The 14,630-nt window shown below is 33.3% G+C and overlaps 1 protein-coding gene across 1 annotated transcript in view; it reads left to right on the top strand.

Annotated features, from left to right (window-relative positions):
- RSRC1 (arginine and serine rich coiled-coil 1) overlaps positions 1-14,630 on the top strand; it is a 241,637-nt gene that overhangs the window by 190,050 nt on the left and 36,957 nt on the right. The window contains exon 5 of the mRNA XM_027542710.1: positions 3,061-3,097. Coding sequence (XP_027398511.1) covers positions 3,061-3,097 — 37 coding nt within the window. The remainder of the gene's footprint in view (positions 1-3,060; positions 3,098-14,630) is intronic.

Here is a 14,630-nt window from a genome sequence, read left to right as displayed (position 1 = left end):
GGGGTTTCTCCATAGGAGGTTTTGTTTAGGTTGTAGTTTGTTATAGTATTTGCTACCACTTTCCGTGTGGTATAGCTTTGACAAATAACAGAGGGAATTAAACTGGAGTATAGTAGTATGCCATGGATTTTAAGAAGAGAATTGACATGATCAAGCTTAATTTTACAAAGATCTTGCTGTCTTATGGAGAAGGAATTGACATAGGGCAAGGCAGGGGTCATTGAGACCCATTAAGAAGCTTTGCAATAATCTGAGAGAGAAAAGATGATGGCCTAAAATAAGACATAGTTGTGAAGATAGAAAGAAGTGGTTAACACTAAATGATAATTAAGGATGTTGGATAGCCAGGACCTTGTGGTTGATTATATTTGTTTATATTTGGTAGCGAAGGAAAGGGACATGTGTCAAGGAAGATGCTTAGTTTTCTTTCAGACATGTCATTCAAAATGTGTTTTTCCTAAAATCATTTAATTTAAGGAATTCTTTGAAAACATAATGAAACAATAGCTAGCCAATCTTTCTTTCTTTTTAAAGAATAGTTTCTTATCCTTGATTCCAAAATACAAATAACTCCGAAAACTGAGAGATTTTCCTTAAGTTTGTGATAAAGTCAGTTGACAGCAAAACCTACCCTTAAATGAAGCTGTGTATCGTCTTTGTTTATCCCAGTTTGTGTGGATATTCATATTTTTTTCAGAATTATTAATATGTATGATGATGAGATGCTGCTTCAAGTATTGCTGTCAGTGTTTTATGACATACACCGTATGTACCTTATTACTTTTCTTAAAACCCAAAATATTCTTTGTTTGTTTGTTTTTCTTATTTTGTTATTTTTCTTATTTTTAAACTTTAGTGCTCAATTTATTAAATTCATATTCAACAAAACATTGAAGAAAACTTGAACATATAAACAATGCCAAATTTGATTAAACTGGCTTAAACATAAATACCAGTTAAAAATTTAGTATAGTGGATCCTTTTGAACATTTCAAATAGTAGATAAAACATACATAAATCTAATGAGTGTAAAGCATATCCTTATACCAAAACAGAGTACCAGAAAAGTCCAAAATATTCTGATGAAACATGTCTAGCCTTGGTGGTTTCAGATAATAAATTATGGACTTCTACTTTGAATCTGAGCATTTTTGTTCTCTTATACTGCATTATTTTCCAATAAGAACCATAGTGTGACAATGTACCTATGGGGAAAAATGAAATAGATGTGAATTATATAGTATAAATATACTTCACTCTAACATAGATTGCTGAGTTCAGGAACAAAGCAATGTGTATAGTATGCTTCTCTTTGGGTTGAAAAGAAAAAAAGAGGAGAAGCACACAGACACACACAGAAGTATGCACACACATGCATAGACTGTCTTTGGAAGGACAAATAAATAGCTAATATCAGTGATTGAGAACTAGGGGTGAGTGACAGGAAGATTTAATTTTGTTGTAGTATGTATACACACACACACACACACACAAACACATTACACTGTCAGATGTTTTACTGTGTGTATTTTTATTTTTGTTTAAATTTTAAATTACACAAGTTATAAGTTATATGAAAACTTCCTTGTGAACACTTAAAAATTCATCAGACTTCCAGCTCTAATAAATATATTAATCGTATAATAATAAAAGTAAAAATAATGATGTAGTTACTGGCCTGCTGTGACACGCCTTGTTGCAGTCTGTGTCTATCATTTGTCATTAGAACTGTATCCAGAGAATGAGTTTCAGAAACCCTTAAGTTTTAAAATGTTGATTATGTAGCATTGTCAGAAGCAGAAAAGAGAATGGCTAAAGAGGAGTAGTAATCAGTGGACAGTGGCGTTTATTCCCAAGATGCCAGACTGGGCAGTGAGAGGAAACATTGGAAGCCACTTGTATAGTTTTCAAGCAGTTGATCCAAAGGGAAAAGATAGGGAAATTTGAAAAAAGATTATATAACAAGACAAAGGAAACAGAAGTAAATATATTTTTGGCAAAAAAAAATTGGAGACAAAATAAAGAGAAAAGAAATAACATTGGGACCCCTTCAGAGAAAAATAGGTGTGGGGAAAAGATTAAACATCATGAATGCAGTACTGTCGTCAGATGTTCCATAATTATTTTCTGCATTGTGGTAGAAGTACAATTTTGTGTTAAAGCAAGTAAGGTATGGTCTTAATAATGGAATTAAAATACTGCTTGATCAGAGTGAGAATAGGGAAAGTCCATTACTCACTAGTAAATTAGCATTAACTGAAATGAGGAAAAAGCATCCAACTATTGCCATATTCCACCAAATGTGTATTTAAATTATCTTTGCTACTTGTATAGTTATTTGTGTTTTGTCTCATCAGCTCATTTTTTTTTTTTTTTAGTGAAAAGCAAGAAATTAAATACTTAAAATAAATATTGTAATATTTGATGTTTGTGTTTTCACTGGTGATTAATTTTTCAATATTATAATTTTAGGTTCTGATTTATAGTGGGTACTAACTTAATAAAATTAATGGCAGGAAAAAATTTAAGATTTAGTGTCTTTAGCTATGCACTGATAAATATTATTTTTGTGCATATTCCTTGTATAAAAATGCACCTATTGATAGATGGGCATTTGATAAAGCAAATATAGTAAAATGTCAATTGTAGATCGTAGATAAAATGTCAAATGTAGATGGTAGATAGAATCTGTATGTTTGAACATTTTTGTAATAAATGTTAAAAAAATAAACTCGAATGAAAAAGCTAATGTAAAATAAAGATAGTGTACAAATAGTAAAATGATAATCTTTGATTTTTTTTTTTGTTCTCCACTGACTTGGAAAAATCTGAAACATTTTACTAGATGAATATAAATTTGAGTGTTAATACTACTATTAAATATAAATAAATTATCTGTTCCTAAGGAAATTGTTCTGTCCTTAAAAATGGGGTTATTATTAACATTAGGAAAGATATATGAAAAAGTTATAGGGGTTTGTAAAATATTTTTGAGGTAAACATAAATTATAGCAGACGAGGGTTTAACAACTATTTTAAACTTTTATTCTTCTGTTTTAGGGAATCTGGAAACATCAAAGCTGGATTAGAACATCTGGTAAGTTCTAATTTTCTCTTGAACATTTGCATCATCTTTGATATCTGCATTCTAAATGAACACTTTTGAATGAGCTTTGAATACCTTGTATTGAGAAAGTCAACCATTTCCCAAAGGGTCAGCTTACTGTTATTATGTGAAGGCACTTACATTTTCATTTATCTTATCATTTCAAGGGAATTAAAATTTTTTTAAATTACTTTTTTTTTTTTTTTGATGTAGAGATGAAATAAAATAGATGACAATCCTTGGATTGATGATTGCTTTAATTATAAACAAAAATGTTTGGTGTAGAATTTTTGGCATATCTTGATCTGACAAAAACAAGCTTGTGTGTTAAGAAAAAAACAATCAAATATTGCATGCATAAATGTGGTATGTTTTAGCAATTTAACAGCTTTGAAAGAAGTGCACAGCTTTGTTTTTCCTAATGTCTTTGCTTTATGAATAATGCATTGGTTTAAACTACATTCAGTTTTAGAATATAAAATAATTGAGATGCAAAATTTTCGGTTTCAGTAAACATTTTTAAAGCACAAGTGAAATTCCAACTGACTTAACATTAAAATCTGTCCATTGATCAAAAAGTTGGAAAACTGCTGTGTTATACCAGGTCCAAAATTCATTGAGCTCACCACATTGAGTGTTCATTACAACATTAAGTAGTTCATTTAAACAGAGCATTATAAAGTCATGCTCTGGTTTCTGGTCAGATCCAAATGTTGAATAATTAATGATAGAGATTCTTTTGTAAATACTATCTAAGTAGTTTTTTCATGCAAGACTTCATTCATGTATCATATTGTAGCTTTGTTATCTATTAATGTGCTTTTGTTGTGCTCACACAAGAGCAAATAGGAGCAGCTCCATTTTTATTTATAGCAGTTTTAGAGTTGAAAGGATTTTTGGTTTTTCTTTCAATAACTAAAGGAAACTGAGGAAATCTAGACTTTTCAAAGTGATTAAATCATGCTAAAAATTACAGGTTAATTATTAAAAGCAGAACACAATAACCAAGTTAGAAAAATTGAACTATGTATATATTTCCAGATTAGAAGTAAATAAATAACATTGTTATTCTCATTATTAAAAATTATTTCTTGAATCTTCATTTCTCACTTAATAGTACAAGATATATTTAGGAGATACATATGGACATTACAATAAAAATATTAATCTAAAACATCTAATGCCAGTATCAGTTGGCAGCTTATAACAAGGAAGAATAGCTAACGTAGTGCCAATCTCTTGTAAATTATTATGTAATAAAAAGACTTTATATTTATGTGATTCATATTCATCAGTAAACAAATTAGATTCTAACCTTTGTTTAAATTTTATATTTTTTCATACTAGTATGAATTTATTTTCAGTGACAATTTCTTGCATTTATACTTGACTTGTAATCTTGTGCAACAGTGGTTTTCTGACTGCCCTGGGCTGCCAGGTTTTCTCCCCATAGCAAATAACACTCCAGGCTTCCACTGCCCACTTTAGCCAGAACAGTGCCCATTTTTAGTGATTTTATATACTTTTAAACTTTTAAAATAAGATTTCATCTAAACAGAGTTCTGCGACTATAGGTATTTTAAAACCTTTGATGAAGTATAGCCACGTGTATTAATTATAGTCAGGAGTAATGGTTTGTTAAATTATTATTTCCCATTCTTGACTCTAAGTTATATTTAGTTTTTATCTGAGTCATATACATCAAATGTATTTCAAAGATAATGCATTTTAGGGATTAGAGAGCCAGGATTAATATAACAGGTAGTGGAAGTAGATGATTTTAATGCATTTTACCTCAGTTATTCAAACTCTATAGCTTAACATTGTAAAATTGACCCACTGACTGAACTATTAACAGCATTATGAATACATAGCATAATATCACATATATACATCTATGTATTGCTTTGTACACTAATAATATTAAGTAAAGTTAATGATATTCTTTATAACTGTCTAAAAGGAAGTAAATGTAAGAATTCATTGAAACCTGTCAATCTAGCAACTCTGGGCTCCTCAGATTTGTTATCTCTCCACTTACCAAATGAACAGCACTTATAGCCCTTACAAGCCCTTCTAGCCCTTGTACTCTTTCTTTGAATTGACTGTATGCCAAATACAGTTAGAAGTACAGATTCTAATAGATTGGTTTAAAAAAAAATATATAGTGTAAAAATAAAATGAGAAGAGCATCCCACACATTTAGAATTAGTTTCTTCTATTTATGTAGCCTTCTTCAGCCTTTTTCTTTCCAAATTTACTTGAATTGTCATAGAAAATTAGCATTGTCCTGAGAGAGGGTAAAATCCAGTATAAATTTAAATTTAGTTAAGAAAAATGACATATAAAGTATGTTATATTTACCAGAAGGACACATACATGGTTGCACTGTCTGTACTCTGTTTATGGGCTCTTCTTGATATATATAGTATCTGTAACCTGGAAGGGAGAAATCAGTTGTGGATGTATGGAGAGAAGAGTAAGATGGATGGACTTTGTTTCCCTCGGACCTCTTCAGGGGTTGATTCATTTATTTGTCACAATCTCTCAAGCCCTGATTCAGTCTTTATTTCATTATTCCTTTCTATCTGTGTTGCCACCTTTTCCTGTGAACTGTCCAGCGTGTCATTCTTAGCTTAAATTTCTTTTCATATACTCCCCAATACCATTTTATTTATCTTCTTACAAACTTGTCTACCACCCATAAAGACTATATCTGTTTAAAGTTCTAAGCACGGCCTTTGAAGGTTGGTGCCTCATGATCCATTGATAATTCTTGCCTGATGATTGAGAAAATGAGATTTTTCCAGCTTTACTATTCCCCTATATTTAGGAGCCAGCGTTCAACTATAAGGTCCCAGGTTTTATGTTTCTAGAAGTTGTATGATCCGTTTGCTTGGTGGTAAGTAAAGAATCCACCAGCCAGTGTAGGAAATGTGGGTTCAATCCCTGGGTCAGGAAGATCACCTGGAATAGGAATTGGCAACCCATTCCCACAGTCTTCTTGCCTGGGAAATTCCATGTACAGAGAAGCCTGATGGGTTATAGTCTGGAGGGTCTCTAAGAGTCAGACATGACTGACCACGGATGTGCATTCTACTAATGAGGTGGATGAAACTGGAGCCTATTATACAGAGTGAAGTAAGCCAGAAAGAAAACACCAATACAGTATACTAACGCATATATATGGAATTTAGAAAGATGGTAACGATAACCCTGTAAATGAGACAGCAAAAGAGACACAGATGTATACAACAGTCTTTTGGACTCTGTGGGAGAGGGAGAGGGTGGGATGATTTGGGAGAATGGCATTGAAACATGTATAATATCACATATGAAACAAATCACCAGTCCAGGTTTGATGCATGATACTGGATGCTTGGGGCTGGTGCACTGGGATGACCCAGAGGGATGGGATGGGGAGGGAGGTGGGAGGGGGGTTCGAGATGGGGAACACGTGTATACCTGTGGTGGATTCATGTTGATGTATGGCAAAACCAATACAATATTGTAAAGTAATTAACCTCCAATTAAAATAAATAATTTTATATTAAAAAATTAAAAAAATAAATAAAAGTAAAACAAACCCCCCCCAAATAAATAAAGAAAAGCCCATCCTTCTTATTTTACTTTTCTTTTTACTGTGAGCAAAGACTCATGAACAGATTATTATCAGTTACTTTTCTTATTTACTTTGTCACTCAGATTGTGTCATATTTGTCCAGAGAGTCCTCTTTCAAGATGATTTCTGGGTCCTTTTGACATACTCTTATTTTTTTTTTTTTCTAAGCATGTCCTCATTTTCTGATAAACATGTTTGAGGGTCATCTTATACCTTCCTGTCCCACTCCCAGAATCAGCCATTTCTTCAGTATCTCATTTTAAAGGAGAATGGTATTTAGGAGTCAAGGTCTGGACATGTGATGTGCTCATTTTCTTTGGAATTTTCTTACTTTTAGGAACTTTTAGTCCTAGATTAGACAGATAAATAGAGGGAGGGAGGTTAGTACATAGATATTTTTAAGAACATGTGAGTCATAGTGATGCCTCCAATTTCAATCCAAACCGAAGAGTTCTTCCTTGTTCTCCCCCATTTCATATTTGTATTTATGTAAAGTGAGAGTCCAGACTCCTGTAGCACTAATATGTTTACCCATTCGCTCAATCATATAATATACATAAAATAGTTCCAAAATCACTACAACTGTATCTTTTGAAAACAGACTTAATTAAAAGACCTCAAGATTTATTTGCAGTTTTTTCCCCTTGAGTGTAGTTTAATCATTTGAAATATAGTTACATTCATCTGTTCCCATTTATGGGCTTCCCTTGTGGCACAGCTGATATAAGAATCCGCCTACAATGTGGGAGACCTGGGTTCGATCCTTGGGTTGGGAAGATCCCCTGGAGAAGGAAAAGGCTACCTACTCCAGTATTCTGGCCTGGAGAATTCCATGGACTTTATCGTTCATGCGGTTGCAGAGTCAGACACGACTGAACGACTTTCATTTCACTTCACTTCATATTTAATTTTAGGTGCCTTTGTTCCCATTCTTGTTGATTTAATTATGCTTGAATATCTGTAAGGTTAGCATGTTTTCAGAAGTCAAAATGTTATATGCTGTGGTATTCTCAGAGAGGTGTTACCCCTTCCTATCTAGCTATTCTCTATTTCTTGTATATAGCAAATTTTATTAATTTCTTGTTTGTAATTCCTATGCTTTTCGTAAGATTAAGAATATATCCTGGTGACTCAGACGGTAAAGGATAAGCCTGCAATGTGGGAGACCTCGGTTTGATTCCCAGGTCAGGAAGATCCCTTGGAGAAGGGAATGGCTACCCACTCAAGTATTCTTGCCTAGAAAATCCCATGGACAGAGGAGCTTGGTGGGCTACAGTCTATGGATTGCCAAAGAGTCAGCCACTACTTAGCCACTAAACAGCAACAGCAACTATATGCTTGTATGTATGTATTCCCATTTCCTCTTTCTTATAAAAAGCATATTGTATATATATTTTTTACTGTAATTTGCTCTTTTCACTCATTAGTATATCCTGGAAATTACTCCATAATTACTTGCATATCATTATATTTACTATGTTTCTTTCTCTGTTTAGCTGTGGCTCATATGTACAATATTCCCCAAGATCTTGCACATTCCAAGCTGTTTTTCTGGAGTCTTGCCACTTGAATGACAACTTGGACTGAACATAAAATCCTTGGCTCACAGTTTTCTTTGATTTTCTTGAAATATTATTCTGCTTTTGATATCTCTGGTTTAGTTAAGTTCAGTTCAGTTGATCAGTCGCGTCTGACTCTTTGCGACCCCATGGACTGCAGCAAGCCAGGCCTCACTGTCCATCAGCAGTTCCCGGAGTTTACTCAAACTCATGTCCATTGAGTCGGTGATGCCATCCAACCATCTCATCCTCTGTCGTCCCCTTCTCCTCCCACCTTCAGTCTTTCCCAGATTCAGATATCCCAGATATCTCTGGTACCAGCCTTATATTTTTACTTTTATGGATTTTTATTTTATTTTTGTTTTTAATTCTCTCAATTGTTTTCCTGGTTTTATTCAATATTTCTTATTAAGTTTTCATTAGAATTTATTCTTTTTTGTATACCTTATAATGTATCCTTCATATCTGAAATATTTCCCCCTTACATTTATGTTTTTATTCTTTGAATATCTGATTCTAGGTTTTCTTTCTATTATTTGTCCATATGAGTCTTGTGCTTTGTAATTGGTTTTAAGGGGAGAATTTTCATCTTTTGTAATGTTTTAATCTGGTGACTGTGTCAGGGTGATTTTGATTTCTTTCCCTTCCTTTCCCTCCCTCCCTCTCTCCCTCCCTTCCTTCCCTTTAAAAATCCTATATGTTTTGTAGACAGGGCTCCTGGTTTAAGGGTGCCCTCTTCTGCAGTATGTACTGTGCTTAGTCACTCAGTCATGGCTGACTCTTTGCGACCCCATGGACTGTAAGCCCACCAGGCTCCTCTGTCCATGGAATTCTCCAGCCAGGAATAGTAGAGTGGGTTGCCATGCCCTCCTCCAGGTGATCTTGCCAACCCAGGGATTGAACCCAGGTCTCCTGCATTGTAGGTATACTCTTTACTGTCTGAGCTACCAGGGAAGACCTTCCACAATATATTGAAGCATCATTCCCTAACAGATGATGATGGCAGGGAGGAAGGGGTTGGCATGTCTTGTTTCTCTTTAGCATTTTGTTTCTTACTACTTTCTTCCATGTTTTCTATTCACCTGATTTTCTCCCAGAAGCATGCTTCCTCAGGCTGCCTCTTCTGGTTTCACTCATTTTCAACCCTCTTTGCTCTAGCTAGAGGTCTGGTAACACCAGCTCCTAGGCCTGTGTTCACTATTTTGGCATTTTAGTGTTGCACTTTTTTTTTCCCTGGGGATGATTTTTGTTTTTATTTCCATTTATGTATTAAACTTAAAGCTATTATCAGGACGATGGCAAGGGGAGGTGTCTTAGAAAACTTTTGCCTCAAAAGAGAAATTTATAATGCAAAATGTCAGAAATCAATGTTCAATAGGCCTTGAATCGTATGCAGTCCCCTGCAGTCCTCCTAGAGTGATCAGAATGGTCAGCAGAATTGAATACAAAACATCTCAGAGTTCAGTGTGAATATCTACTCAGAGACTTAGAGAAAATCATTGCTTATAATGTCATGCTTAGTTAGATTTTATAATGAACTTAAGGAAATAGTACTTTTTATTTGATGAAAAATCATATACAAATTAAAGACTTTCTGATGTGACCCCAGTTTGTATCTGTTAACACAGTAGGGTTGAAGGAATGGAGGTGGGGGTTATTATATGGTGATGTTGCTTCTGACTCTGAGTTCTCTGTTATATCAAAGGTAGCTGACTCCCTATTTTTCTACCTCTTGTGTTTTTAACTTCTGGATAATATAGTGAGTTGTAGCTCTTATTGAAATACTCAATGGGGCTAAAATATTTTCTTTTTAGAGTGTTTTTAATACAGTCAAGTAGCTGACAGTAACATACATTTTTATTGTTACAATTATAAAAGTGTGCAAGAGATAGAATCTTGTCATGTGATTATAGTATAGCTATTATTGTTTTTTATTAGCAATCTATACAAATAATGCTATCCTTTCCTCTTGGGAGAGGGCTTAAGATCTGAATATATTGGGTTGAGCTAAATGAAAAATTGTCACTTCTTTTTAAGGTCAGAATAGTTTTGGGGGTTGTTTCTGACTTGAAAGAAGGACTGCTGTGCCATGTCTCCTTGGGCAGAGAATGAAGTGAATTATCCTGATCAGTATGATACTTCTAAAGCTTCCCTTGTTCTCTTTTCTGAAAAGTCAAATAACTGGAGATACGTAGGAGTCGGAGAACATGACCTAGGTCAGTGCCCCTCCATCTTTAATGTGCATATGAATCTCCTGTAGATACTATTTAAACTCTGGATCTGGGGTGGGGCTTAAGAGTCCGCATTTAGCAAGCTCCCAAGTGAGGCTAATGCTGCTGGTCCAGAAAACAGCAGAAAGAAAAGTACATTCAAAGACATTGACTTGAAAGACAAGTGAGCAGGGAACAAGGCCCTTGAATCAGATGAAAAATCTAGATATATCCCCCATATAGTCATGAGTATGATTCTGCAACCTATGAATGATTGGGAGAGACAGACACTCCATGGGTTTACACAGGGCCAAAATTTCATCATCTTTCTACTCTGTGAGAGTCGCAGAGGGCCAATTTTTTTTTTTCTTTATTTGGGTTCTGGATATTAGGTTGTATATTTCAGAGCTAGAGCTGGGCACCAGAACTAATAATACCTTGTTCAACTCTAGGTGGAAGGTTAAATAAGTGATGATAAATCTTTTAGTAAAATGGGTTATAAGTATTTACAACTTTAAGTGGGATTTGCTTTCTATTAATAGTTGAATAGCAAAAGAACTCTGGAGCCATACCTGTGGGTTTTTTCTCCCCACAGAGGTCTCATTTATGCTTCTTATATTGTATAACATTTGAGAGTGATGACCTACTTGTCCTTGTGGTCAGGCAACACAGTCTGGCCATTTTAAGTGTTGAAAAGCAACTGTCATTAATAGCTTGTTTAGCCCATCAGTGGTTTGTAGACTGTAGTTGCTGCTTGCCAGAAATGTAGGCAGGCCCATTGCTATTACATGCTCATCGATAGTACTACATTCTAGTAAAAGCCCTTTTCTCTCTGTTTTAGGCTATTTTGCATAGAACTTGTAAATAAAATGGATGTATTTCAGTTCACAGTTTAATAATTTTATTTAACAGAAGCATAAACACAGTTAACACATTATCATACTTTTGAGGATGCAGGCAGAGGTTTTGAAACCTCTTCTAAAGCAGAGGTTATGAACCCTGCTCATCCTTTGTTACATTTTAAAATACCTGTCTTATTTTAATGTTTCACCACTGTGTTTTGAAAACGTTTTTGACATTTGTCTAAATGAGTTTGAGAACATAATTATCTCACAATGCACCTATGTTACTCATACACCATATATATTTATTAAACACTGATGTAAAATATCTATTACCTCATATACTATTTAAGGACTTCAATGTAGTAAATCCCTTTCCTCCCAGCATTTTAATATTTTTTTTCACCTAAGCCAATATATATTTGAAGTGTAGGGTACTTGTGTGCATTAAAACAGATGCTTTCCTTAAACTGTGATTGTGAGGTAAAACAGCATGAAGTTTTTCTTCTTTCTGGAAGATCAGTTCCATAAATTTTTCTCTCTTTCCTTTTAACAAATAAGTGTGTCCTATGAATATATGCAAATTAAAATACCTTTAAATATGGATTAAATGTTAATATCATGTTACTATCATGATTTCTTACAAGTCCTAAATCTGGGAATCAGCTCACATTTCAGTCAGAAGCAGTACCTTGCCAGTGATCCATTTCTCTGAAACATTTTGATCAGTTACAAGTTTATTAAAAATTGTTTCTGAAGTAAATGATTAAAAAATATTACCTGATTATCCAAACAGCATGAACCTGAGCCCTTTTTCTGAGTCTGCCTTGAGCCTACCCCTTACTCTGTCTCGTCTCTTCCAAGAAAAATCTGTCGGTTGTTGTTGCATTTTTAAGACACAGTGGTTTTGTGGGAAATGGTAGCCAGTTAGCTTAAAAAAAAAAAAAAAAAGAACAGATGACAATATGTCATGTAATTTTAATGATACTACTAGTAGTCTCAGATTTATATTTAACCTAGATAAAATTTGTTTTCTTACCTTTATGCATGTGTGCTTATTAAAGCTTTCTAAAGTAGAACCAAATATTTTAAGTGCATTAAATAACTCCTGCTTCCCATTATTCAAGAGTCTGAAAGTCAGGCTTTTTTGAAACCACAAGAGTAACTGAATATTGTATTTGGATATTTTTAATATTTTAGTTATAGACACCATAGTTTCTGTCTCATTGTAGAGAACCCCACAAGGTACCTGTTAGTTATTTTATGCTTTTTCAGGATCTAAGGTCTGTAACTGCAGAAAGAGAACTAATAGCAGAGGTAACAGGGCTGCTTTTTATTTCTCCAGTCAAAGCATTAGGAATTAAGATGGAGAATGCCTTTGCCACAGTGGTATCTTTGGCCACACTCATTACCATTTGTCAAGTATTCGTAGCATCTTTATTTAATTTTGACATACATAGCCTGTTTATTTTAGGAGGAGCACAGCATGAGGAGTTAGAATGTGATTTTACTGTGTGACCTCCAGCAGTGCACACAAGCTCTCTGTTTCATTTATTTCATTTTTTTTCAGATTCATAGGATGTTGAGAGAGTGTGAACATTTATAGATGTGTAAGACTTTATCCAAGTGATTATTTATTTTATAGAGAAAGAAGAAAATCATAACAGTTCTGGTTATGTAGATAAATTCAGATTGCTAAAATCAATATTTCAGTTCAAATAAATTCACAGTGAGCTGTGAGGAAATTTTGTCCTTTATCTGTTCACATCCTTTACCTTTAAAAAATTATTATATATATTTTAAAATTATACCTGTGGTGGATTCAAACCAATACAATATTGTAAAGTTAAAAAATAAAATAAAAAAAAATTATAAAATAATACATATTTATTGTAATGGGTCTAAAACAGATAGGTATATAAATAAAAAATGCCTATATCTTCTATCTGCCACCAATCTAGTATTAATGGTTTAGTACCCTTCCTTCTGTACCTTGCTCTATTTCCAGATGTACATATGCATATATTACTTAAATTTTTGCTTATTTTAAAACAGAATCATAATGCATATGATATTTTACAACTTACACTTTTTATTTATTCAGTGCTGGATACAGTGTGCATATACACACACACATAAATCTGGTTTTTGTTAGAAATGTCAAAATATTAGAAGTTAATACTGTTACCATTTTATTTAATGCATTCATAGGGGAAGTTCAAAGACTATAAAATTTGCATCTTAATGAGTCAGTACAGATTTACTTCTTTTTCCACTTTTGATTACCTTGATTATAGTATATGAAAGAACAGGCTTATGGTAAAATTTATAGTTATCAATAGAGGAAGGAATGGGTTACTTGTAGTATTTAATATTTATAAAATAACAAATAGTAAAGATAATCAGATTAGAAGAGAGCCATGTAACATCTTTAAATGTGTTTCAGCTTTATTTTAGACTAGTATTTTTTTAACTGAAATTCTGGCATAACTGTGTTTACATTTATTGCAATCTTCAGTTTTGATTTTTGCCATTTTATATACTACAGTTTATTTCTATGTTGAATCTGTCTTTTGACTGAATATTTAGCTTTGTCCTCCTTGCAGATACTGAGAAAGTTTTTATTGAATTGTTTTGAAATTTAAAGAAAAACACATTGATATGTTGTTTGGGAAAGTTATCACAATTATTTGTTTTAAAGTCCTTTCCTCCCCAGAGTGAATGGTAAAACCAGATGCTGAAAGCTTGAGTTTACAGTAAAATCATTAGTGACTTGTCTCCATAATCTAGATAGATCAGCTTTTTAACTGAGCACATATGAATACCCGGGAAAAAATTAACTTTTCCTTATTGTTTTTTGTTTTTGTTTGGAAAGGCAGCAGAGTGCTGGAAAAGCACTGGGTTAGGATTGAGTGAATTGACTCCTGGCCCTTGCTCTTAACCTTTAGAGGATTCAGTTTAGCTATATGTAAAGTAAGGAGGATGAACTAGATGTTTTCTAAGGCACTTTCTAGCCTAAAATACATTATTCTAGAAAGAAAAATCTTTGTATGCTTAGCATATAACCTCTTGTATCCTTAAGTTACTACTTTAAATTACTAACTTAATAGAGATTATCAAAATGTACCAAGCTGTGTATTATTACACTAAAGAATCAAACAATTTTGTGTATATAAATTTATTCAAGTTCATTTTGGGGTAGGAAGCCATATTATTTGTTTTAAATATTTTAATAATATTTATGTTAAGAAGAATGTAATACTGTTAGCTCAGAAAATTAAAATTTAAAGG

The sequence above is a fragment of the Bos indicus x Bos taurus genome, chromosome 1 (genome assembly GCF_003369695.1).
Source record: "Bos indicus x Bos taurus breed Angus x Brahman F1 hybrid chromosome 1, Bos_hybrid_MaternalHap_v2.0, whole genome shotgun sequence".
Classification (NCBI taxonomy): Eukaryota; Metazoa; Chordata; class Mammalia; order Artiodactyla; family Bovidae; genus Bos; species Bos indicus x Bos taurus.
Note: the sequence above shows the minus strand (reverse complement) of the source record. Positions and strands in the feature narration are given on the sequence as shown.